This window comes from Lissotriton helveticus, chromosome 1_1 (genome assembly GCF_964261635.1).
Source record: "Lissotriton helveticus chromosome 1_1, aLisHel1.1, whole genome shotgun sequence".
NCBI lineage: Eukaryota > Metazoa > Chordata > Amphibia > Caudata > Salamandridae > Lissotriton > Lissotriton helveticus.
This window is the reverse complement of record NC_136057.1, coordinates 1,385,914,966-1,385,937,592: the sequence shown is the minus strand read 5'-3', so window position 1 is coordinate 1,385,937,592 and position 22,627 is coordinate 1,385,914,966. Positions and strand designations below refer to the sequence as shown.

Here is a 22,627-nt window from a genome sequence, read left to right as displayed (position 1 = left end):
CAAGATACCCTTGTTAGGTGAACGTTGCACTTTATAAAACCTTATGCCTACCTCCCAACATGCCACATTCGATACCACTGACGATAACATACCACTGTGTATGCTCAACAGCAGAATGGAAGCGGATGGGATAGTCTTTAAATGACTCCAATCCTTCATCTCGTCCAGATCTCAATTTGTGAAAATAGACAATTGCAGATCACAGAATTACCAACTTTGCTGCAGCATTTCTTTGGGATTGAATCCATCTCACTTTCTGATACAAATACACCAGTACGCGGACAATATCCAACTTTGCATAAAAATCTCCAACCCGGCTGACATTAAGTCCCAGAAAGCATTCTTGGGAAACACCTTAGATTGAAAGGATTCATGCTCTCAAATTTGACACTAATAAAACCAAATTCCGCTTTACAAATACTCACAATCTCGCCACTTGTCAGGACAGACTGTCCTAAAACACCTGGGCTTCACCCCGATTTGGCCACCACAATATCCCCAGGTTGAATGATAGAACAGAATACCTCAATGTCATATCACCAAGGTGGTGAAAATAGTCAGATTCCAGCTCCATCTTCTAAAGAAACTGAAACAATCCTTACCGGAATATGATTTCAGGTCTACGGTGCAGGAATTGGTCCTCTCAAACTTAGATGGGGCAACACCTTACTCCCTTGCCTACCCAAAAATGGTCTAGCCTCCTTCAAAGCCATGTTAGGGGCAGCTATATGGCTTGTCAACGGGGAAAAGAAATTAGACTATATCATGCCCATCTTAAGAGAACTCCAGTGGCTCTTGTTGGAGGTCAGAATCCAATTCTAGGTAGCCTACTTAACCCACAAAGCCATATACTAAGGACATTCCACCTTCTTAAAATAGAAATTTCTAATATGTGAAGGGAAAAGAAAAAACAAACAAATTTCGACTAATGCTGGAGGTCCCTAATGTATGGAAGACAAAAACACCAAACCAAACATTCTCATATCTGACTACCAGAATCTGTAACATTTTTCCTGAAGATTGAATAGATCCCTGCTCTCTTCCAGGAAAAACCTGACAGCCTAACTATTCAAAATGTATCCGAAAGACTACTTGAACTCTCCATGAGCCCTTGTTAATATCTCTTCAGCTATCTTCCTTATTCCTTTCACTATCTCACTCTCTTGGTTTTACTTTATCTCAGTGCAGTTATCTAACCCACAATTGTTCTCCTTTGTATTTCCTATTATCTGTAAATGTTCCTGCTGCCAATTTGGATAGGTCCACACTACATACATTTGTCTAAAAAATAAAATAATAAAATTGAATAAACCGTTTTAGCAAGCTGAGTTTATACCTTCAGAACAACATTTCAATTATTGCAACTGCAAGACCTGTGCGGTAGCAAATACATGACATCTAACAACAGTTCCAACCTTATCACTTCGCCACTCCTCTTCTAATTAAAATAACCATTAACCCTATATTTTCTCTCAAATTTTCTAAGTAGTGTTACCGCTCTCTTGCAAGAAAAGATGGTGGATTTACTACTTGCAATTTTTTTGTTGGACATTCGAGAAACCGGCAGAATGTTTCTTGTTTTGTTTAAACAGTGTTTCAGTAAATATATTGCTCTTGTAATGAAACAGTAAGGAAATGGCCTATGAATATCTTGAAGGTGAGGTGCAGAGTTAATAAAAAATGTATTCCAATTTGTAATCGTGTAACCAGCCCACCCCACAAAAAAAGGGGAGTTCTTTGGGGCAGCTGAGTTGCCCTCTATCAGCTAATTACCACAGTTCTGCAGTTTAGGAAAATGCTACTTACCAGTATGCATCTGTTCTTGGCATGTAAAGAGCTGCAGAGTTACACACTATGCATGGATGGCCACCTAGTGTTGGGCCCGGATGTTTGCAGTTTGTTTTGTTGTAGAAAAGTCTTTGGAAGTCATGGGATAGTTGACTCCTCCTTTGGATGATACTGCGCAGGGGCATCGGCTCCATCCCCAGATTGTTTTTCGCCATTAGGGAAGTGATGGAGCTGTACAATAGGTAGTGATGTCCATGTGATTTGTATCTAATTAAGATAATACTGGAACAGATAAAGGTAGCCGGGGAGGCGGGTGGGCGTGTGTAACTCTGCAGCTCTGCATGCCAATCACAGATGCATACTGGTAAGTAGCATTTTCCGTTCAAGGCATATGAGCTGCAGATTACACACTATTCATGGATTGTATAGCAGTACCCACACCTAGCTGCGACCACCAGTATCTGTTACAGTTGTTTGAAACAGTGTTTTTAGTTCAGCCTGACCCACAGTGGCTTGTTGTTTAGTTTGCACATCTACACAGTAATGCTTTGTGAATGTGTGCGGTGTAAGCCATGTAGCTGCTCTGCATATGTCATCTAGGGGAATGTTCCCCAAGAATGCCATTGAAGCCCCTATTTTTCTTGTTGAATGGGCTTTTGGAGGAATTGTTAACGTACGTTTTGCTTTTTGGTAACATATTTGTATGCATTTAACAATCCATCTGGCGATCCCTGATTTGGATATGGGGTTGCCTTTATGTGGCGGTGAAAAAGACACAAACAGTTGTTTTGTTTTACGAAAGGTTTGTGTCCTTTCGATATAGTACAGTAATGCTCTTTTGACATCTAAGGTGTGTAGAGCTCTTTCTGCGACTGTTTGAGGCTGCGAGAAAAATACGGGCAGCTCAACTGATTGGTTTAGATGGAATGGTGAAATGACTTTAGGAAGGAATTTAGGATTAGTACGAAGAACCACTTTGTTATGATGCATTTGCAAAAAAGGTTCTTGAATAGAAGTTCACTAACCCTTCTGTGAAAATTAATTGCTACTAGGAAAGCTACTTTCCAGGTTAGGAATTGCAATTCACATTTATGTAATGGTTCGAAGGGAGGACCCATTAATCTTGTAAGAACAATGTTCAAGTTCCACACTGGTGCCGGTGGCGTTCTGGGAGGAATTATTCTTTTGAGTCCTTCCATGAAAGCTTTTATAGCTGGTACTCTAAAAAGAGATAGATGTATATTTTGTAAGTATGCTGCAATGGCAGCGAGGTGTAGTCTTGATAGACGTGTAGGCTAAATTACACTTATGAAGGTGTAATAGATATCCTATGATGTGTTGAATAGACACGTCTAAGGGATTTATTTGGTTGTTTTGGCAGTATATGACAAAGCGTTTCCACTTAGCAGCATAACATGCTCTAGTAGTGGGACGTCTAGCTTCTTTAATTATGTTCATACATTCTGGAGGAAGGTTGAGGTAACCAAACTCTAAGACCTCAGGAGCCAGATCGCTAGGTTGAGCTGAGCTGGGTCCGGGTGTCTGATCTCGCCATGGTTCTATGTTAATAGGCGTGGAGATAAGTTTAGTTTTTGGTGTGGTACCACATACATCTGCAACAGCGTGGTGTACCATGGTTGTCTGGCCCAAGTTGGAGCGACTAGAATGAGCGTCAGGGAATGTTGTAGTTTGTGTACCACTAACGGAAGTAGTAGGAGAGGAGGAAAAGCATACGCAAATAGTTTTGACCAGTTCATCCATATCGCATTGCCTTTGGACAATGGGTGAGGGTATCTGGCGGCAAATCTTGGGCATTTTGCGTTTTCTTGGGTGGCAAAGAGGTCTATCTGAGGTTGTCCCCACATTTGAAAGAACGGATGAAGAACTTGCGGATGAAGTTCCCACTCGTGGATCTGCTGTGTTTGTCGACTTAGCAGATCTGCCATAGTGTTTTGTACTCCTGGGACGTGTTGGGCTAAGAGGAAGATCTTTAGCGGTATAGCTTGTTTGTTTATGTAGTACATCACTGTCATATTGTCTGTGCGGACTAAGACAGCTTTGCCTGACACTTGCATTTGAAATGCTTTTAGGGCTAGAAACACAGCTAGCAACTCCAAATGGTTGATGTGGAGTAACTTCTGTTGCGGTGTCCACTGCCTTGCATGGTGTGATGCAGTAGGTGAGCTACCCAGCCGGAGAGCGATGCGTCCGCTGTCATGACTATTTGAGGGACTGGCTCTAGAAACGGTCAACCTTTGGAAAGGTTTTTGGTGTTCCACCATTGCAGAGAACGATGAGTCCGACCGTCTACCAACACTAGGTCTGTTAGTTGACCTTGAGCCTGGTTCCATTGGCGTGCTAGGCACTCTTGAAGTGGACGCATTTGCAGTCTTGCGTGAGGTACTACAAATATACAAGAGGCCATCATTCCTATGAGCTGCATGAACACTCGATCTGGTAGCGAGTGTTGAGGTTTGAATTTTGTTAGGAGAGTTTGTACACTTGTTATCCTGGCTGGAGAGGGATAAGCTAGTGTTAGTTGGGTGTTTATTGTAGCGCCGAGATACTGTTGTATGTGCGAGGGTTGCAGATGCGATCTGGTGTGCTTTACTGTGAATCCCAAGTCGTGAAGCAGTTGAATAGTAGCATGAGTGTGTTATACACACTGGCTGTATGAGCTGGCTTTTATGAGCCAGTCGTCTAGATATGGGAAGACATGAATATGTTGTCTTCTTAAGTGTGCTGCTACTACTGCCGAATGGGAGCACTTTGAACTGGTAGTGCTGCCCGTCTTGCATAAATCTGAGATATTTTCTGTGCGCTGTGTGGATGGGAATATGGAAGTAGGCGTCCTTGAGGTCTAGGGTGACCAGGAAGTCGTTTAGTACCAGAAGTGGAAGGACTTGTTGGAGTGTGACCATGTGAAAATGGTCCGACTGTATGTAAATGTTTAGAGGCCTGAGGTCTAGGATGGGTCTTAAAGAGCCGTCCTTCTTTGGTATTAGGAAATATAGTGAGTATACTCCTTTGTTTTTCTGATGCTCTGGAACTATCTCTATTGCATTTGTTTGCAGGAGGGATATTACCTCCTGTCTGAGTAGTGTTAAATGTTCTTGTGACATTGGACTTTGCTTGGGTGGTATGTTTGGGGGGTGGATGTTAGTTCTAGACAGTAACCTGACTGAATTATTTGGAGCACCCACCTGTCTGATGTGATGTTTTCCCAAGCTGGCAGGTATTGTTGAAGTCTTTCCTCGACAGGAGTGGGATGGGAAGGGGGAAGGGGAAGGGAGTCATTGGGCAGGGGTAGAGGCAGAGCGGGAGTTGTTATTTTTACCTCTACCTTTGTTATTGTTACCCTTGTAACCACCCCTTTGGTAGCCCTTGCTGTAAGTGGACTGTGTAGGGGCTTTGTACGAGGTAGAAGCTGTGTCCGAAGAGTATTCCCTGGTGGCACCTCGATAGGATGAGCGACGAAATGAACGTCTGGGAGTCTGCGACTGCAGGGCTCCCATAGATTTGGCGGTATCTGTATCCTTTTTCATTTTTTCAAGGATGAGCGACGAAATGAACGTCTGGGAGTCTGCGACTGCAGGGCTCCCATAGATTTGGCGGTATCTGTATCCTTTTTCATTTTTTCAAGTGATACATCTACGTTAGGTCCGAATAGGTGTTGCTCCTCAAAGGGTTGATTAAGAATGGCACTTTGTACTTCAGGTTTGAACCCTGATATGCAAAGCGAAGCATGTCTACGTAATAGGACGCTGGTGTTAACTGCCCTAGAGGCAGTATCTGCTGCATCCAGTGCACACCGAATAGAGGTGTTTGTGATGTTTTTCCCCTCTTGGATAAGTTAATTTGCTCTATCCTTGTACTTATCCAGGAGGTGCCTCATTAATGATTGGAATTCATCATAATGTGCCCTGTCGTATCTGGCTAATAAAGCCTGTGTATTGGCGATACGCTACATGTTTGCTGCTTGAGATGCTGTTCTTTTCCCTGATGCGTCAAGTAGCTTAGACTCTTCATCTGGTGGTGGAGCTTCACCTGATGTTTGTGAGTTTGCTCCCTTATGTGCATTGGAAACATTCAAGTGAGTCTAGTGGTACAGGACCTTTAATATATGCTGGGTCTGAGGGAGCAGCTTTATATTTTTTCTCTATGCGAGGGTTAATGACCCTAGTTCTGACTGGGTCTTTGAAGACTTCAGGAGCATGCTTTATTACTCCTTTAAGCATTAGTAAGGTGGATGAGGACCTTTGTGCACTATCAAAGGTATCCATTAAGAAGTCTTCATCTACAGAGTCAGTATGCATGTCTATCCCATGATATTGCGCAGTGAATTAATTGCTTGAAACCCATAATGTCTTCTGATAGGGAAGGCCTTGAGGGGTATATGTCATCCTGAGGGACATTTGGGACATCTGGGGTGTTATAATCATCCCACGAGTCAAGTGATCCTGTAGGAGTAGCTGGATCTGGCATGTTACCCCCCATGTCATGAGCGCTATCATCCCTGATGTCATTGTCTGGTATGATAGAGGATGCTGGGGAATGTTGTGGTATGGGAGGATGTGGTGATGGTACAGGTGAAAGAGAAGGGGAAGGCAGTCTTAAGGGAGAGGTAGCCATGTCCTTCTTCTTTGAATGCAGAGCTGGAGCGGGTGTGTCCAGTGGTCACTTTTTTTAAGCCAAAATCAGCTGTCCAGTGATTGGATCTTTAGCTAGAGTCTTTTGAGCAGAGTCTGAATAAGGTAAGTCCTCTGCAGGAGGCCGATCTTTTGGCACCGAAGCGGTTTGTTTCGGCTTTTTGGCAATGTCTTTAACCGGAGAAGCAGGAGTCTTTTTCGGCTCTGAAACTTTTTTCGGTTCCGATGGTTTTTTCGGTTCCGGTATGTTTTTTGGATCCAATGTTTTTTTCGGTTCTGGTATGTTTTTTGGATCCGATGGGTTTTTCTGTTTCCGGTGTTTTTTTTTAATCCGAAGTGGGTTTGCTTGGTTCCGACCTGGGTTTCGGTGCTGAAGGAGTAGTGGTATGTTTTGGCGCCGATGTTTTGGATGTCGGTGTGGCCGGTGAAGTTGTCTTTTTCGGTGCCGGTTAAGTGTGAGACGATTCAGAAAAGGGGGTGGTGATGGACAGAGCATCTGAGTTAAACAGAACACTCATACCCAGTCAAAAGATCAGGGCTTGATCCATCACCGTTTTTTAGCTCACTGCACCATCCCAGCTCAGAACCTGTCTATATGCAAATTAGTCTGACCCTGGCCCAGTGCATCATGGGAACAGGGCAGACCAAACTACCAAGCCAATTCTTTACTGGAAAGGAAACAAGCTTCCGGGGACCGGTTTCTGGCATTACAGCCGTCTTCGGCCCGGCTTGCTTGAATCCTGATGGTGCAGTGAGCAAGGGACTCACATCTGAGCATACCCTGCCACTCCTATAGTGGCCAAAACGATTCAGGAAAGGGGGTTAAGTGTGAGACGGTACTGTGCGAAGACCGACTCGAGCCCGATTCGCCTGAAGGCTTCATTAGCTTCTTAGCCGGGCCCAAAGGTGGGGCAGTAGAAGCAGTGTGTCGGTGTGCACCCGAGCCCGAGGGCGAGGGTGTGACCGGGGCCTTTAGGTGTGTCGAGGAAGGGTCGGGGTCGACGGTCTTACTTACGACCCGCTGTGCTGGAGTGACGTCCTCGACATCGGAGTCTTCTGCCTCGGAATTGCTGTCGACGTCGTGCTGTTCTGGAACGTTGACACCTTCCTCAAAAATGTCGTCCGGGATGGAAGCTGAAGATCGAGCCATTGTTCGCCTCGCTTTTCGGTCCCGGATAGTCTTCTTGGGGCGGAAAGAGGCACAAGCAGAACAGTCTCTAGCCTCGTGCTCCGGGGAGAGGCAAAGGTTACACACTTCATGAAGGTCGGTGTGGGGAAACTTCGACCCACATTGAGGACACTTTTTAAATGGTGTCCTTTCCATGAGCTGGAGTCGAGGCCTAGTTAGGTCTGAAGGCCGTCAACGACGACCGGAAACGAAGTTTTCGCTGTTGAAGAGTAGCGTCGTCTAGAAAAGCGTTCCAAACCTAATATCTGTAAGTTGGTGAGGATTGCGTGCCGAAGGAAATCGGTTCCAACATGGAGCGCTGGAAACACATCCGAGCCAGGTGGCGGAAAAAAAACAATCTGGGGATGGAGCCGATGCCCATGCGCAGCATCATCCAAAGGAGGAATCACAGATCCCGTGACTTCCAAAGATTTTTCTACAACAAAACAAACTGCAAACATCCGGGCCCAACACTAGGTGACCATCTATGCATAGTGTGTAATCTGCAGCTCATATGCCTCGAACACAAATTTATCATTCGTAAACTGCTCCCACAAACATTGGTTTCTACTTCATCAAAGAAGGGACTTAATTAACTTTTTTCAGGTTTGGCCTAGCCAGCTTCATGTAATGGAAAAAAAACAAATAAAAAGTGCATACATATATATATATATACATACATAGAGGTGCTTTGGGTAAGCCGATATCATCCATTAGTATAGTCAGCTGTCATTCATATTTTGCTTCTGCCCACCATAGCATATGGCATCAAGAGTGAGTCAGACTTTTTCAGCCATCCCTTCTGTTGCACTGTGAGCAGCGGCATTTTGCCAAGTCCCATGTATATCTGCCTAAAAAAGTGCATTTCATAAGTGTTATTGGGTCAATAATTTACTTTGCCAATGCCTTTTTTCTTTCAATTCTCTATCCTTTTGATTTTTAAAGTCATCCTTGCGTCAGCAATACCTTTTCTTAGTGACAAAAAGAATCCTATTTTCCTGTCAGGTGTATTAATACTAAAGAGGGTTCTTATAACTTTTTAAGTACACCTGTACAAAAAAAAGTACACCTGTGTGCTAGTAAGCACCCATATTGTTCTAATAAATTATTATATTTTTGTCTTTTTACTTTTGTGGCATATAACTGCAATATTTGTAATTACAAAATTAACCATGACTCCAACTTACCAGGGCTAAAAATATTGAAACATATTGACTTTGACAATGCTTGTTTAGGAAAAGAGTATCACACCGTAAACTCTACTCCCTTCAAAGAACGAGGGCGACTTGCCCTGCAGAAATATTAGTGAATAAGAGCGTGTCAGTGAAATTTGCTGCAAAAAAGTTTCTATGGGAGACTTTTACTTTCAAAGCACTTTTGCCGGTCAGCTCTCCTGTGAAAAGGAGAGGTTTTACAGAGTTTTTCTACCGCGACGTCTGCTTTTTGCCAGATTTTATATTGTCAAATTAACAAAAATCACGAAATTCGTCTCCTTCTGTGGCAATTGAATGTAAGCAGAGATGAGTAATTTCCTTAGTAAATTGTTTTAAGCAGCATTTACATCATGCTATTTATTCCTGTGACCACTAGAGAGCACTGTCGAGCAATAATGATTCTACAAAAACGCAGTCACCATACAGTACCGAGCACGGTTTTTGGAGACAAGAGAACTAGTTAAAAGCAATAAAATGAAAGACCAAGTGCGAACTCTGGAGAGGAGATTCCTGGTGCTCTTTCACTGTTTCTACTAGGGTGACCGTCATTATGGACACTTCCACTTCCCTAAATAAACGAACACATCTGAAAACAATGGCTTGCAAGTGAAAACGTTAGGACTGTAGTCAGAGTCAGTGTCCGCAGTGACTTGGAGTGAGGTGGTCCCCCTAGTTTCTGCACACCCCTTCACGGTCTGATACTCTGATTTCAGCGCAAACCAGTCACAAGAGTAAGAATTCCAAAGTTTACCCTGCCCTTTGTTGGTTTCTTTAATGACTTTGATGTATATCTCTCACATGCTCTCCCTCCTTTCCTAGTATCAAGCGGCCCCTCTTCTTGCCTAACATCCTCCGCATGCTCTGCTCTCCCTGTTTATACCCTACTCGAAACCGCCTGCCCGTTTACCTTTTTGAGGTCGAGCCTGCTGCTCTGCGAGGCATGCTGTATTTGAGTATGGACTTGAAGCTCCGCCCACTCTCTGCCCATATTTTTTATTGGCTTGTGTCATTGTCCTTTGTAAACGCTGGCTTTTGATTCAATAATAGGCTTGTTAGTCCCTCCTTAGTACCGCCTTGTCTTCATTTGTAACCTCCCATGAGAACTGGCCATTTTACTTCTGTTGTTACACTGTATGTCTTATTTAATCTGTAAGCCACATTTTTTTTAACCCCTTTCATGCGTCGGACGGCCCCCTAGATGTGCGTCGGACGGCCGGGGGACGTCCAACCCGTGCACGCGTCATTTGTTTCAGCACCGCAGCAGCTTGTCTACCGTCATTATGGACACTTCCACTTCCCTAAATAAACGAACACATCTGAAAACAATGGCTTGCAAGTGAAAACGTTAGGACTGTAGTCAGAGTCAGTGTCCGCAGTGACTTGGAGTGAGGTGGTCCCCCTAGTTTCTGCACACCCCTTCACGGTCTGATACTCTGATTTCAGCGCAAACCAGTCACAAGAGTAAGAATTCCAAAGTTTACCCTGCCCTTTGTTGGTTTCTTTAATGACTTTGATGTATATCTCTCACATGCTCTCCCTCCTTTCCTAGTATCAAGCGGCCCCTCTTCTTGCCTAACATCCTCCGCATGCTCTGCTCTCCCTGTTTATACCCTACTCGAAACCGCCTGCCTGTTTACCTTTTTGAGGTCGAGCCTGCTGCTCTGCGAGGCATGCTGTATTTGAGTATGGACTTGAAGCTCCGCCCACTCTCTGCCCATATTTTTTATTGGCTTGTGTCATTGTCCTTTGTAAACGCTGGCTTTTGATTCAATAATAGGCTTGTTAGTCCCTCCTTAGTACCGCCTTGTCTTCATTTGTAACCTCCCATGAGAACTGGCCATTTTACTTCTGTTGTTACACTGTATGTCTTATTTAATCTGTAAGCCACATTTTTTTTAACCCCTTTCATGCGTCGGACGGCCCCCTAGATGTGCGTCGGACGGCCGGGGGACGTCCAACCCGTGCACGCGTCATTTGTTTCAGCACCGCAGCAGCTTGTCTACCGCGGCGAAGGTGTTAATGAGTTTCTCCTACTGCAGGCAGGACATGCTTTCCTGCAACATTCAGCGCATCATGTGCGCTTTCACTTTCCAAGCAGCCCGGGACTATGGCGGCCGCTTTTGTGAAATGAAATAGGTCTCACATTTACAAGAGCTTCAGCTATTGGAATTGTAAATGACATTGCCTTTTATTTATGTGTTAATTATCAAAACAGATACATAAAAGGCATTGTCATTTACAATGCCAAGAGCTTAAATTCTGGTAAATGCGAGAACTATTGGATTGCACATCCTTGTTCTATTATGTTCTTCTGCAAGTCTGCTTTCTTTGGAAATGGGTTAACCATATCACTGCAACTTAAAAGTACCTAATTGTGTTTAGTCCATCTGTTTGTCCCACCAGTCATTTATATGAATTCACATACGCCCTCCTAGAGATGATATATCAAACCTATTCATTAACTTACCACTAATAACTGAAGTAAATGCATGGGATGGTTATTCAAGTGTACAAGACTAGACCTAGTAAGTAATAACCACTGGATCAATCACTATCTTTGGGTTTAGTAATAACGTGATACTATAAAGCGCTTTAAGGCCTTGTCAGGGTAGTAAGCAGTTACTACATTTACATAAGTTTTAAAGCTGTCTCCTAATAAACACAGATGGGCTAATTCGGGGTTACCTTTTCCTCATGTTCCACATTGAGGGGCATATTTTCAAAGAGTTCATGCAACGCATCAAATGAAGTTGTTGCGCTGCATTGTGAGTGGGAGAGAGCAGAACTGTGCCATATTTTCAAATAAATGGTGCAATTATGCTCTCTCGATGCGCAGGTGCAGTTGCGGCTGCCTAACACCAACGCACGCCCCTTCCAACATAGAAGAAGTGTTTCTGCGTTAGGGCCAGGATAGTTTTTGTGCAATAATGTGTACCTACCTGCACAAAAATATCCTTGGAGGCTTTTTTATCTTTGCTTGTTTGCTGTACAATACATGAGAAATAAATATATTTCTCCTTGTTATGCCAGCCTCAGACAGGCACACCATTTTAGGGCAAGCCCATGTCTAAAACTCCTTGTAAATAAAGGTTTGCTTCAAAATCCATGGGTGGAGTATGGGAAAGTCCATGCGACCAATGGAACGCCTCCCTAATGCAAAGTAACCCAAGGTAGTGCAATGCGCCGTGTTGCGTTACTCTTTTTTTTTAACACAGCAATGCAAATCGACATTTGCGTTGCTTTGTAAATACCAAAATAGACTTTGCATCAGGTCTGCGTCAAAAAGTGACACAAATCGACGCAAAATCTTTGTAAATCTGAGCCTGAAGATATTTCTTCTTGTTTTGGGCATGCCTGTGGGGCTGGTTTTGAAACATTTGCAGTGGACAATGCTGTAGGAGTGTGGTACCAATGTAATAGTGGTTGTGGGGTTCACCAGAAGTACTGGGGGTAATTACCACTAACTCTTTTGGTTTTTGGAAACAACGCTGCTCGGGAGCAGGGGACCTCATCACATCGCTTACCCGCCTGAGAGACTACCGCCGCACTTGGGACCCCACGCTGTTGGTCTCCCCTGCCGCCGCTGCCTGTTCCATCGCGCGGCCGCCGAGGGGGGAGACTACAGCTCCCAGGTAGCAGTGCGGTTGCACCGCCCACTTCCGCCCACGTTCGCGCCCGGAGGCGCTCATAGGGCAGAGGCTCCCTCGGTGGAGCGGGGATTTTGGAAACAACGCTGCTCGGGAGCAGGGGACCTCATCACATCGCTTACCCGCCTGAGAGACTACCGCCGCACTTGGGACCCCACGCTGTTGGTCTCCCCTGCCGCCGCTGCCTGTTCCATCGCGCGGCCGCCGAGGGGGGAGACTACAGCTCCCAGGTAGCAGTGCGGTTGCACCGCCCACTTCCGCCCACGTTCGCGCCCGGAGGCGCTCATAGGGCAGAGGCTCCCTCGGTGGAGCGGGGATTTTGGAAACAACGCTGCTCGGGAGCAGGGGACCTCATCACATCGCTTACCCGCCTGAGAGACTACCGCCGCACTTGGGACCCCACGCTGTTGGTCTCCCCTGCCGCCGCTGCCTGTTCCATCGCGCGGCCGCCGAGGGGGGAGACTACAGCTCCCAGGTAGCAGTGCGGTTGCACCGCCCACTTCCGCCCACGTTCGCTCCCTCGGTGGAGCGGGGATTTTGGAAACAACTCTGCTCGGGAGCAGGGGACCTCATCACATCGCTTACCCGCCTGAGAGACTACCGCCGCACTTGGGACCCCACGCTGTTGGTCTCCCCTGCCGCCGCTGCCTGTTCCATCGCGCGGCCGCCGAGGGGGGAGACTACAGCTCCCAGGTAGCAGTGCGGTTGCACCGCCCACTTCCGCCCACGTTCGCGCCCGGAGGCGCTCATAGGGCAGAGGCTCCCTCTGTGTCGCGGGATGCGCGAGGGCGGCACCGGGCTGAGCCCGGGCAGAGGGCGGGCCGTCTGTGGCCGTCCGGGGACGACCAGGGACGGGACGGGCCCCCTCCTTTCGATCTGCTCCTCAAAATGGGTAAGCGTAAACTACAAACATCTAACCCTGGGGGCCCAGTGAATTCTAAAGTGGCACGCACTGCTAGAGCCTCTTCCAGTATCATGTCATACCTTACTACTGCTGTGGGGAAACTGAATCAAGAAATCGCTGATAAAGAACGTAAACTGGGCATTAACCCTAACATTTTGGATAGTCAGCTATCACCCACAGTAAATAGACTTCCTATCCCTTTGGAGCCAACCATACATATAGAGACCCTGATTGATACTGGGCTACAATAGGAAGTAAAAATCATGGAACAAGAGGGCCAAGAGGTCAGTATATTAGACTCTCCAAACCATGTGTCAAATCATTTACAGGAACCTGTACCTCAAGCTACTAGGCGTTTTAAACGGCTAACACAAAGAACAAGAGCTCAAAGACTACATACACGTAAAAAACATCGTAAACCATTAAATAACCTTGAATTTTCAATAAAAGCTATGGTAGAGAGAGTGCTTGTGTATAAGCTTGAAACGACACTAGTACAGATTTCGACTGATATAATAGACACTTTAAAGGAATGTGTTGCGGAAATCATGGGGAAATGCGAAAGGATTAATGCCTTTTTTACTACAAAACAATTAGAACCCCAAGTAATCCCGACAAACACTTCAACACGACTTTCTACTGATCGACACCTGGAGTCCCATTCCTCTATGGATTTGGGGGACAATGTACAACAAAACCCTTTAACACTTACTGTTCCAGCATTAGGCCCTGAGGGATCTGTAAATATGCAAAAGGTAAACAGTAAATTATCCAGGACCCAAGTTATTAGTAAAACCCACCTACCTCAGGCTAAGCCTACGGCACCAATACTGGCAGAACATAAATCATCAGAACCTAGGAGACAGCGCCCAAGACCACCAGTACACCTACCACCGGAAGCTACACCATTTGTTGCCGTCTTGGTGAACATACCTGTGTTGAAACCGGGCGAATTTGAATCAAATGGTGTACAGTTCAACAATATCAAGACCTGGTGTGATGCAAACTGTACGGGCCCAAATAATATAGCACAGTGTATCCAGACGGGTAGAAGGGTTGATTGGGTGGGGTACACGGAAAAGAAATTCGCGGGAGACTGTATGATTGTTAACTTTAACAGACCCCACGAGGCCCTACGGTTATTTTGGGATGCCACTGAGGTAAAAGAGGACAGGATTAGAGGAGTACCATTAGGGTTCTTTTACCCCCGACCAGCTATACATAGTCTGGGGTCGGGAAAAGTTGCTCATAATGTCCCCCCTAGCAATACTCCTTGTTCTAGCTCATGGGCCAAGCAAAATACAGGCATGCTACCAAAATCTGATGATAGCCGTAGAATAGAAGCAAGCTCTGGTTTGATGTTAACAAATAGGTTTTCTGTCTTCTCAAGTTTGGAGGAAAATGATTGACTGACTTCTCCGGGTAGAACCCCTAACCAGTCACTACCGATCCCGGTTATTGGAAATAAAAAGGGCAACACTGTGAAAATGATGAGTTGGAATATTGCAGGCTTACGCTCAAAGAGAGATGATATAAAATGGTTGGGTCTGCTAAAGGAATGTGATGTGGTTGCCCTTCAGGAGACGTGGGATAGGGATTGTGATTTTTGGTTAGATGGATACACTTCCCATTTTTTAGCTGCCCAGCAATCGAACATAGGTCGAAATAAGGGGGGTTTGTTGTTCTTGATATCTGTGAACGTGAGGGGCACTGTAAAGGTTTTACACACATCATCCACTAACTATCTAGTGGTGGAGATTACTATGCCCAACAATTATAAATGTGTTTATATGAACCTTTATAACAGTATACATAGCACAGCACCAATTGACAACATTAACTCCTTGACTGAGTTTTTAAGTAAATATAAGGAGAGTCAAACAACTTTTGTATATTTTTTCCTGATGGGGGATTTTAATACACATTTATGCCAGCAGAATTGCCAGTTTAGAGATACTGTTAATATTGATTTGCTTCCCCACCTACACTTTGAACACTCTGTAAAGGGGTCTGCCCTGGAAGAATTTCTCTTAGAGAATGAGTTATATGAACCAGAGTTCTATGACCTTAACGAAAGGGTGGCAACGTACAGTGCTAGGGACAGCAATACAATTATTGATTACATATTTATCTCGCCGGGCATGCTGGGGAATGTTATTACTTATAATGCTGTACACACAACATTTAGTGATCATAATCCTGTAATTTTAGAGGTAGATGACATTATGTTGTTTTTTTAATAAAGGAATAAACAAGGAACCATTTACAGATCTAAGTGTTAAGGACCAGGGAAGACGGGTCAAATGGAACAAAGTTATCCTAGAGGATTTTTTATATTCCTTAAAAGAAAAGGTGGGCAAAGAAATTAACATCTGTAGGGACCCACTACAGTTTGAGGGGAATATAATTTTATCATTTGAAACAATCTGTAAACAAGTAGCGGATGATCTAAAATGTAAATTGAAAAGTAAGAAGAAAAAGGAAAAGGGGTGGTTTGACAAGGGTTGCTCCAAGTCCCATAGAGAGTTACATAACGCACTAAAAAAGATACCTAGAGATAAACAAGAGGTAGCTACTCTTAGGAAAAAGTACAAATTAAATATCCTAAGACGAAAAAACGAAATTAAAAAACAAGCTTGGGATGAGCTGTATGATAAGGCCACGTTGAGGGATAGTGCTAAATTTTGGAAAATTGTTAATACCCCCTTATTCAGTGGGAAAGATAATGCGCCACTGCAAGCAAATAGCCCCCGAACAGGAGTGGCTGGATCAATTTCAAAAAATCTACGGTAGTAACCTTGAGCTGGATCCACTAGACCAAACTCTGTTAGAATCACAGGAGAAACTACCCAGCTTTACCATTAAAGAGGTACAGAAAGCAATTGAAGATACAGCAGGCAAAAAAGCCCCAGGCCCAGACGGCGTCCCGGCTGACATGTTTAAAGCCAATTCTGACATGTGGGCAGTGGTCCTCACTAATGTCTTTAACATGATCAGTCTGGATAAGTTAAGTGCCCCAGAATCATGGTCAAATTCCACCATAATCCCCATTTTTAAGAAGGGTCAAAGGGGGGACCCCAGATGCTACAGGCCCATATCCTTGTTAGATTCTTCGTTCAAAATCCTGGGCAAGGTTATCCTTGAAAGAATCTCATCCTGGGCGACAAATAAACATATTCTGTGTGAAGCCCAGTACGGCTTTCGCTAAGGAAGAGCCACAGAGGATCAGTGCCTCAATTTACATCTTACACTGAGCAAATACACAGTAGCATCAAAGGGGATGATGTACTTGGCTTTTATGGACTTGTCCACAGCCTTTGACCTAGTCAATAGGTCAAAGCTGTGGACAATTCTTTTGGAAATGGGCCTGGAAAGGGAACTTGTTAATTTCCTGGCACAGTTACACAGTGATTTGAGGGCAACTATTCGTATGTCCCAAGAGGGAAATTGCACTGCTTTCTTTAAGTCTGGTAGGAGGGGTGCGCCAAGGGTGCATCTTGGCCCCTATGCTTTTTTCCCTTTATATCAATTCACTGGGAAAATCACTGGAAGTAGCCTCTATTGATGTACCACGTATGGGCGGCACTGCTTTGCCGGTTCTATTATATGCCGACGACACGGTTTTATTGTCAAGAACCCCAAATGGTTTACAACTCTTACTAAACTCCTTTGGGGCATTTATGCAAAATTTGGACTTGTTAGTTAACATAGAGAAATCGCACGTAATGGCAGTAGGTAAAGGTAAGAATAGTACCAAAACTCTCTCCTGTAACGGCTCCGTGCTTACCAGGGTCAAAGTCTTTACCTATTTAGGTGTGGTGTTCGATGAGAGGGGGACATGGGCACCACAAATTAAAAGTAAAACTGCGGCAGTCAAGAGATCGGCTGCCGCTATCATGGGCTTTGCAAAACGACTGGGCGGTAAGCCAGCTGAGGCTATATTGTCAATCTATAGAGCCAAAACCTTGGCTATCGCCAGGTATTGGGCGTCGATCTGGGGCTACAAAAATTTGTCCGAAATACAGAGAGAGGAAAATATTTTCTTACGATCTATATTGGGTCTCTCGCAATCCACACCAGCATTTTCTGTACATATGGAATTGGGGATGGGATATATCGAAGACTCACTGTCTCTGGCCCCGCTACTATCCTGGATTAAGATTTGGCTTAACCCAGCTCTAACACTAAACCACAAGATTATTAGGGATTGTATGGGAAGGGACAATGCGGCTAAGATCGGGTGGTTATCACATATTAAAAAATCTGCAGTATATTTGGGCCGTCCCGATCTATGCTTTAAACCAGAGAGCCTGGTGAGAGAGGATATAGATTGGGTTAAGACCCATTATACAAAGAGAAAGGAGGTTGAAAGGGAGGCTAGAGAAATCATGAAGCCAACGGTAAGGTCCCACTATATGAGGATTACATCGTTATCTATTCAACCATACTTGATGACAGTAAATAAACCTTTTCATCGGTGGGTCCTTACAAGATTTCGCTTCAATTTAGCTCATTATCTCTTAGGAGATTATGAGAAGTGGTGTAAGCCTCATGAGAATGCTCCCTGCAAATGTGATGACTTTTCTGATCAGGACATATCACACTTTGTGTTCTTTTGCCCCCTTTTTAAGAGTGGAAGGGAAAAGTTCATTAAACCCATATTGAAAAACCAAATGTTCAAGCAGGTCAAACCAGCATTATTGTTCCTGCAACTTATGGAATCCCCATTGGTTATGTATGGAGTAGCAAATTTTCTGATTATGTCCATTTTATCTAAGCAAAAAAGTTTGCAGACAATCATGACCCTGAACCATTAGCAAAATTATTTACGAACTATGTAAACTTTGTATATTATTTCCTCTGGTATCTAGCATATTGTATATAACTATAAAACTGTAAATAACCCTAGAAATTTACAAAATTGTTAGGGATTTGCACATTTAGCTATAGTTGTAAAAACGGTTGCTCTTAAAAGCTTGATCTGGATGACAAATATGTGTATATCGAATTCATGTTTTTCTCCTTTTTTACAAAATTTATAAATTATGTAAATATTGTTTTTAAAATTGTTTCTTCAACTACGTGTATTTGTATAATCAAAAATGAATGTATTGTATAGCATACTTTTATGATTTTAAAATAATCGAATAAAGTGTATTTGACTCTGACTCTGACTCTGACTCTACCACTAACTCTTGCCTTCCCTCGCTTCTTTCAGGAGATCGTGAACTGGTTCAACGCTATCCGCATGGCTCAGTTCAACTACTTCAAGGTGGCGTTCCCCACTGCTGTCGACAAGGAGGTAATCTACCCCAGGGCATCATGGGATATTGTTGGACAGTAAGTGGGGTAGGCTGTGGGAGACATGTACCCCCACACAGATAAATGTGTGTGATACGGTTGGTGGGCAAGGGCTGAGGGTGCTTTCAGATATGACAAGTTATTAATAATTGGCTGTCTTCAGTGTCAGGTGATCCTGTGAAATAGGAGAGTGAAATAGTGAGGATTGGCAGGTCCTTTAGAGAAATGCAGCAGCCCTACCCCATTCCCAGGGACCTATTACTCTGTTCTTTGAAATGTCGATGTCGGTGCAGGCATGTGTACTAGGCACTCACGCCTCCTGCCCAGCTATGTGCTGTCACGCCAAAACAGCACATGCTCAGTTGTGTGTTTGCTGCTAGGTGGTAAGGGCAGGGTCCATTCCCCAGAGCAATAGTTTTGCCTGTGCTCATGGCGCTGTATTTTCCACCACGTGCACTGAAAACGTGGGAGAAAAGATGGACGCAAGCTGTTCAGTAATGGACTTACAGGGTCGAGAAAAAGATAATTTCCTTCCACGCCCATGTTCGAAGAACAAAAATGGCACCAACTCAAACCACTACCAGCCCTGATTCTTGCCGCATGGAAAGCAAAGACAGACAAGTCTGAATAGCACGGATCGAATAAGAGTGCCTCTGTTTGAGTCCGACCCAATCGCACCCACAGCAGGGCTCCTGAGCGCCCACTGACCACAAAGCATGAAACTGAAGTGCGATGAAGCAAGACCTGAAGCAAATCACTGCGCTAACTTTTAAAAGACAGGCTAGAACCTGGAAACAGAAACGCTCTCAAGTAACTAAAAGACAATGTGTACTGCGGAATACAAAGAAACCGAATAGCAAAATACATTTTGATACTAGTACTAAAGAAAGCAGTCCAAGAAAGCTGGTCTCCCGGCCTTCAGTTGATATAGTTTTTAAAGCCACACAGATTTTTGTCCTTTGATAGGAACATCTGGAACTGTGAAACACTATTAACTATTCATCCACTCTCATTCTTTGGTCAAGCAATCTAGGCTTCCGACACTTCCCTACAAACAAACTCCAATGGGAGAGGACCACCCAAGATAGATTGTTGTAGGGCTCGTTTGTGCTTCTTGCCCTGAATTGTGCCCTCAGCGCAGTAGTGAGTGTGGCGGACTCTGGAATGCCAAAATTACTATTCTAACTCCAGTTCTAGAATATTTCGGGAAGGTGCAGTTCTCCCTCAGGCTTCTTTAGTATTCCAACTACAGTCCTAGAATATTTTGGGGGAAGTTATAAATTCGCAAAAAGTGGACGGACCCACTCGCAAAAGTGACTCACTCGTATTTTGATTTAAATGAGTGCCAGGAAACCATTAGGTTTATTGAAAGACCCCTCACCCACCAACCCAGTGGGTGGCATGCTTCATCACTGGGGACCCCACTGGGTAGCCGAATGCCACCCATTTGTGCTACAACACCTGATTACAGCGGAGCTGGTTTTGTGTAAATCTGAAGTTGTGCAGATTAAAATTATCTCTGGGAATCCTTCCTAAATATACTTTATACTTAGCGGCCCAGGATAAGGTTAAAACTAGAAAGCGGGCAACCTCGGAGAAAAATGCTCCATGTTGTCACAATGGTAGGTCTACATGTTTCAGCCCTGTAAAAAGTGGGGGGCTTTCGTCAGGACCAAGTGAGTGAAGTGGGTGGGGGTGGCAAAAATAAGTCATGTGTATCATTAATTGCAACACACACGCTAAGGTGTGTTGTGTGGTGAGTGGTGTCTGTATACTTACGGACCCACTGATAAACAACACTAGCTACGTGTTATTAGCAGCTTTTAGCCGGACCCAGGAGGGGCGCCCAGCTGTAGTCAAACATTCGTCAAGACGGGCACCCGCCAGGAAACACCTATTTCGGGCTCCTTGCGGTCAGACCGCATTTTAAATCAAAATACGAGTGAGTCACTTTTGCGAGTGGGTCCTTCCACTTTTTGTTAGTTCATATTTACCTCTGGCCTGTGCCCCAACATAATCCTCGCTCTCTCCTTTTGTTTACCCAAAGTTATAAATTGCCTAAGTATTTTTAGGAATGGTTAAAAAGCAGTAATTTTGACTGGGAGAAAGTGCTGCCCTGAGAACGAAGCTCAGGGCAAAAAACTAAGAATACTTGTCATAGGCGCAAGGATTTGGAACTCTTCTGGGTTTCTTTCACCAATAGAAGCCACATATTTTCTCCTAAACAAGAAAGTTAGTTGTGTGTTTTCTAGAGCTTTTTCCAGTACCTCAGTTGCAGTGAATCGCGAGAAAAACAGTTTTCACAGCTACAGTGTCTCAATGACCCAGAAGTGCATCTCGACTCTAGAGGAAATTACTTAGGTGGGGGTGGCACTCGTTTTACTCAATGGTTGTTGAGAACAGTAGGTTCAATATGAAATACCTCGTTGACTATGGAAGAGGGTACAGATATCCTCACAAGTATTGTCAATAATTATGTTCAGAACAACAGAACATTTTGGAAGCATACCGCATGCCTAAGAGAAACAATATTGTTCCCTCGCCGGGTGGAAATACTCGGAAGGAAATTACATTTTTGTATTTAAAGCAATTCCTCTCTGCCTGGGCATGTTGAAAAAAATGGCTGGGAAGACTATATTTTCACTCGCCTGTGAGCGCCACACAAAAATGTGCATGTTGTGAAGAGGGGCTTTTTGGTAGCACCCCACATGAGGCGGCGTTCTCATTTGGTACATGCATGCTCTTACAGCGGTAGCTTTGTATTAATATATTGCTTATTTGGCCTAGATTTTCAAAAGTTTTCCATCAGGTTCTCAATAATTTTTTAACCCAGACCCGATAAAATATCCGGGTTGGTGTTTAAAGGCCAACTTAAAAGAAGATTTACGTTGGTTTGTAACCAAAAGTAACACAATGCGCTGATTTGCATTACTTTAGGTCACAGGGTATTCCAAGGGTGATGCATTGACGTTCCTGGTAATCCATACATGGATTTTGAAACACATCTATATATTGCATGTAAAGAATTGTAAACAAACTCCTGTTCCTCTCTGAGGCTGGTGTAATGAGGAGAAATATATTTATTTCTCCATGTTTTCTTTCCGTCTTTGCATGTGTGCTGCATTCTGCAGCCCACATACAAAGAAGAAATTGCCTTAAAGCATAGCTTTTGTGCAGAAAGAGACCCCTTCCTGCACAAACACTATGCGGACCTCACCACAGACACCCTTGCAGTATTAGGTCTGCAATAACTATGGCTGCTGAAAGTGCAAGAGCACAGAGAGATCAGAACTTTGCTACTTCTTAGTAAATATGGCATTTATTTTGCATGGGGACGCCCTCTTGCACAATAAAGCCTACTGTCCTAATGGTGATGGGTGGGGGAATCTTGAATGTAGCAAACCCCGCCCATTGTACATACTGGTAGGTTACTGCCATTTACATAATGTGTCAACCAACACTTGGCCATCATAAACTCCCAGGATCCGGTACATTGAAAAATCAAGCTTCGGGCATGTTAGCAAACATCAGCACATGGGAATCAGACATATGCATGTGAAACCAGAAGCATGCCTTGGGAGGATGGAACATGCAAATGTAAAGGGTCAACGTAATCAATGAAAAAGCGCCAATTTGCATGAAAATGCTAATCATCCACTATCGCCCACATCCAGTCGTTATATCAGCCTGCGAATGGCTTATTATCTGCTTCCAGGTTCAGCAGTAAAACCTTTGTGAGGACGCCACAGGCTGTAATAATTGGGCTCTCACTGTAACCAGAATTGGGAATGATCACACTGACCATGGAGGAAGAAACTCCAGACACTGCTTTGCAAATAACCTAAGTGGTCACAAGATGTAGGATGTAGCAGGGAAGCATTTTAATGCTCGACCTACGCGTAAGCGATTTTTAAAACTCACCATTAAATGGTTGTCCCACTGAAATGCATATCTAG

At 44.2% G+C, this 22,627-nt stretch overlaps 1 protein-coding gene across 1 annotated transcript in view; it reads left to right on the top strand.

Moving 5' to 3' along the window:
* Positions 1 to 22,627, top strand: part of LOC144825233 (arf-GAP with dual PH domain-containing protein 1-like) — an 81,038-nt gene that overhangs the window by 50,039 nt on the left and 8,372 nt on the right. The window contains exon 7 of the mRNA XM_078684081.1: positions 18,589 to 18,672. Coding sequence (XP_078540207.1) covers positions 18,589 to 18,672 — 84 coding nt within the window. The remainder of the gene's footprint in view (positions 1 to 18,588; positions 18,673 to 22,627) is intronic.